Source organism: Hylaeus volcanicus, unplaced genomic scaffold (assembly GCF_026283585.1).
Source record: "Hylaeus volcanicus isolate JK05 unplaced genomic scaffold, UHH_iyHylVolc1.0_haploid 12182, whole genome shotgun sequence".
Classification (NCBI taxonomy): domain Eukaryota; kingdom Metazoa; phylum Arthropoda; class Insecta; order Hymenoptera; family Colletidae; genus Hylaeus; species Hylaeus volcanicus.
In genome coordinates this window covers 266,323-268,631 of record NW_026533133.1, presented here as the reverse complement: position 1 = coordinate 268,631, position 2,309 = coordinate 266,323, and the positions used below count along the sequence as shown (strand labels likewise).

The following is a 2,309-nucleotide window of genomic DNA, read 5'->3' as shown; positions in this document are numbered from 1 at the left end:
ATTTGACGATTCGCGTCGTCGATCAAGAGGGTCAATTGTTAGATTTTCGAGGGGAGCAGATCACCGTTCGACTGCATGTACGGAGACAACGGCCGTAGTGGGAGATGCTTGTATTGAACAAAGCGGAGCAGACGACACGTGAAAACAAAGAGAAAACAATTCGATCACCTGCGAAGCTGACTGCATCGAATGTTGAATTTCTGAAATCGTTGGGGTTCGTTGTACGAAATGGCTAATATCTTAAACATTGGAGGCGAACCGATCTTTGACGACAGCATCGCCAAAATTGAGACTCGCACATACAACCCATACGCCAACACAACGTTTGAGCACAACGATGAGATACGAACACATACAACAACTATACAACAGCAGGATTTATACACGTTACCATGCGAGAGCTTTCTATACGTTGAAGGAAGATTCAGAGTAAAGAAACCAAAGGAAGGGCTGTAAGCACACCTCGGAAACCATTGTGTCGCCTTTATGTTTGATGAAATTCGATATGAACTCAATGGTGTGGAGATTGATCGCAACAGAAACGTTAGAATAACAAGCACCATCAAAAATTTTGTGTCCCTAACATTTGACAAATCGCTAATTTTACAGAATGCTGGATGGATCACACAGTCAAACATACCGATAGGTTACTTTAACTTTTGTGTACCGCTCAACATGCTGTTGGGTTTTTGCGAAGATTACAGGCGTATAGTAATCAACGCTCGTCACGAACTCATTCTTATACGCGCGCGCAGTGATAATAATTGCATCGTTGGAGATTCCACGCTGGAACCGGTGGTCGAATTATTAAAGATACAGTGGCGAATGCCTCACGTCGTACTGAATGATACGAATAAACTATCGTTGTTGCGAATTTTGGAAAGCGGGCAATACCTAAGCATGAGTTTTCGTTCGTGGGACCTGTACGAATACCCTTTGTTGCAAAGTACGACAAAACATTCGTGGGCCGTTAAAACTGCGATTCAGCTGGAGAAACCGCGATACGTCATTTTTGCACTGCAGACTGGTCGAAAGAATATCATGTCTGAAGATGCGAGCAACTTCGATGCATGTAAATTGACCAACGTGCAACTTTATCTGAACTCTGACTTTTATCCATACGATGACTTGAATCTTGATTTTGATAGAAACAGATATGCTATTCTTTTTTATATGTATGCACGTTTTCGTAAAGCTTATTACGGATACGACTGTTACGAAACGCTTTGCAACATGGACAACTTTTTGTTGCATGGGCCGTTTGTAGTCATGGATTGCTCGCGATAGAACGAATCAATCAAGAGCGCCACCGTAGATGTGCGAATAGAATTTGATTGCAAAGAAAATGTGCCAGCAAATACTACCGCGTACTGTCTTATTTTGCATGATCGCGTCATCGAATACTGTCCATTGTCCAACGTTGTGCGGAAAATCACATAAACTGCAGCATCAGCAATATTTGTAATATGTAAGAGATGAACACCTCGCATTGTGGCGTAATTTCAAAGATATCGTCACGATGGTACCAACATTTGTTGACATACAAGGGTTCACCGACAGAACCAGGTTTATCGTAAAGGAAGTGGCGGTATTGAGAAAAGGAACCGTTCACACCCATTACATTTTTAAGAACCCGTATCCATGGAATTCACTATCGGCAGCCGATAAATCTCGTGCTTCTTGGGTGACGACAAATCATCATGGACTGTCGTGGGAAGATGGCTTCGTTCCATACAGTATGGCGAAACGATTGATTACAACGGCAATAGTCGATGACGATGTATGGGCTATCGCATATGTCAAGGGAAGAGAAAACGTGACTGGTTGAAAAATCTACTTGATAGAAATGCGAATATAACCATTGAGACCATGGATGCTGATTACAAAGATATCGCGTGTTTGAAAAATCTTGATGTTACTAATACCATGCGATGCATAAACCATGTAACGAATTGCGCTTTACAAAATGTATTTAAATTGTACAACTGGTGACTGAAATACCAGAAATAAAAAATGTATCTATTTTTGGGAAATTGACTTTGAATTGTTAGTATTAGGTTTAGATGGAATACACTTATCAATAAAAAAAAAAAATAACTTGGATATATGTGTCTTTCTTTCTAGCGCATTTCCCCCCATATCATATTCTCATCCGGTGTAATGTTTATCAGCCTACCCTGACAAATGGTGATGCGTACTCCACAGTTTTTGTTTCTCGCTGGATTGGATCTTTCGCTGTAACGTTTTCAAAGGCATTCGCAGTCTAACAGTGCTTAACTCTCAGTGCTTAGCTCTGAAAGTTTTTCGTG

At 41.0% G+C, this 2,309-nt stretch overlaps 1 protein-coding gene across 1 annotated transcript; it reads left to right on the top strand.

Moving 5' to 3' along the window:
- The first annotated feature begins 228 nt into the window (after positions 1–228).
- LOC128882777 (uncharacterized) lies at positions 229–1,287 on the top strand. Its single transcript, XM_054134505.1, has 2 exons — positions 229–452; positions 540–1,287. The coding sequence occupies exons 1-2, from the start codon at positions 229–231 to the stop codon at positions 1,285–1,287; spliced, it is 972 nt and encodes a 323-aa protein (XP_053990480.1).
- Positions 1,288–2,309: the final 1,022 nt, after the last annotated feature.

What these genes read in the sequence shown, in the direction of transcription:
- LOC128882777 (XM_054134505.1), top strand. Translation starts at nt 229, where the DNA reads ATGGCTAATATCTTAAACATTGGAGGCGAACCGATCTTTGACGACAGC. An exon ending in AAGAAACCAAAGGAAGGGCT is followed by an intron (nt 453 to 539) that starts GTAAGCACACCT and finishes TGATCGCAACAG; the next exon opens with AAACGTTAGAATAACAAGCA.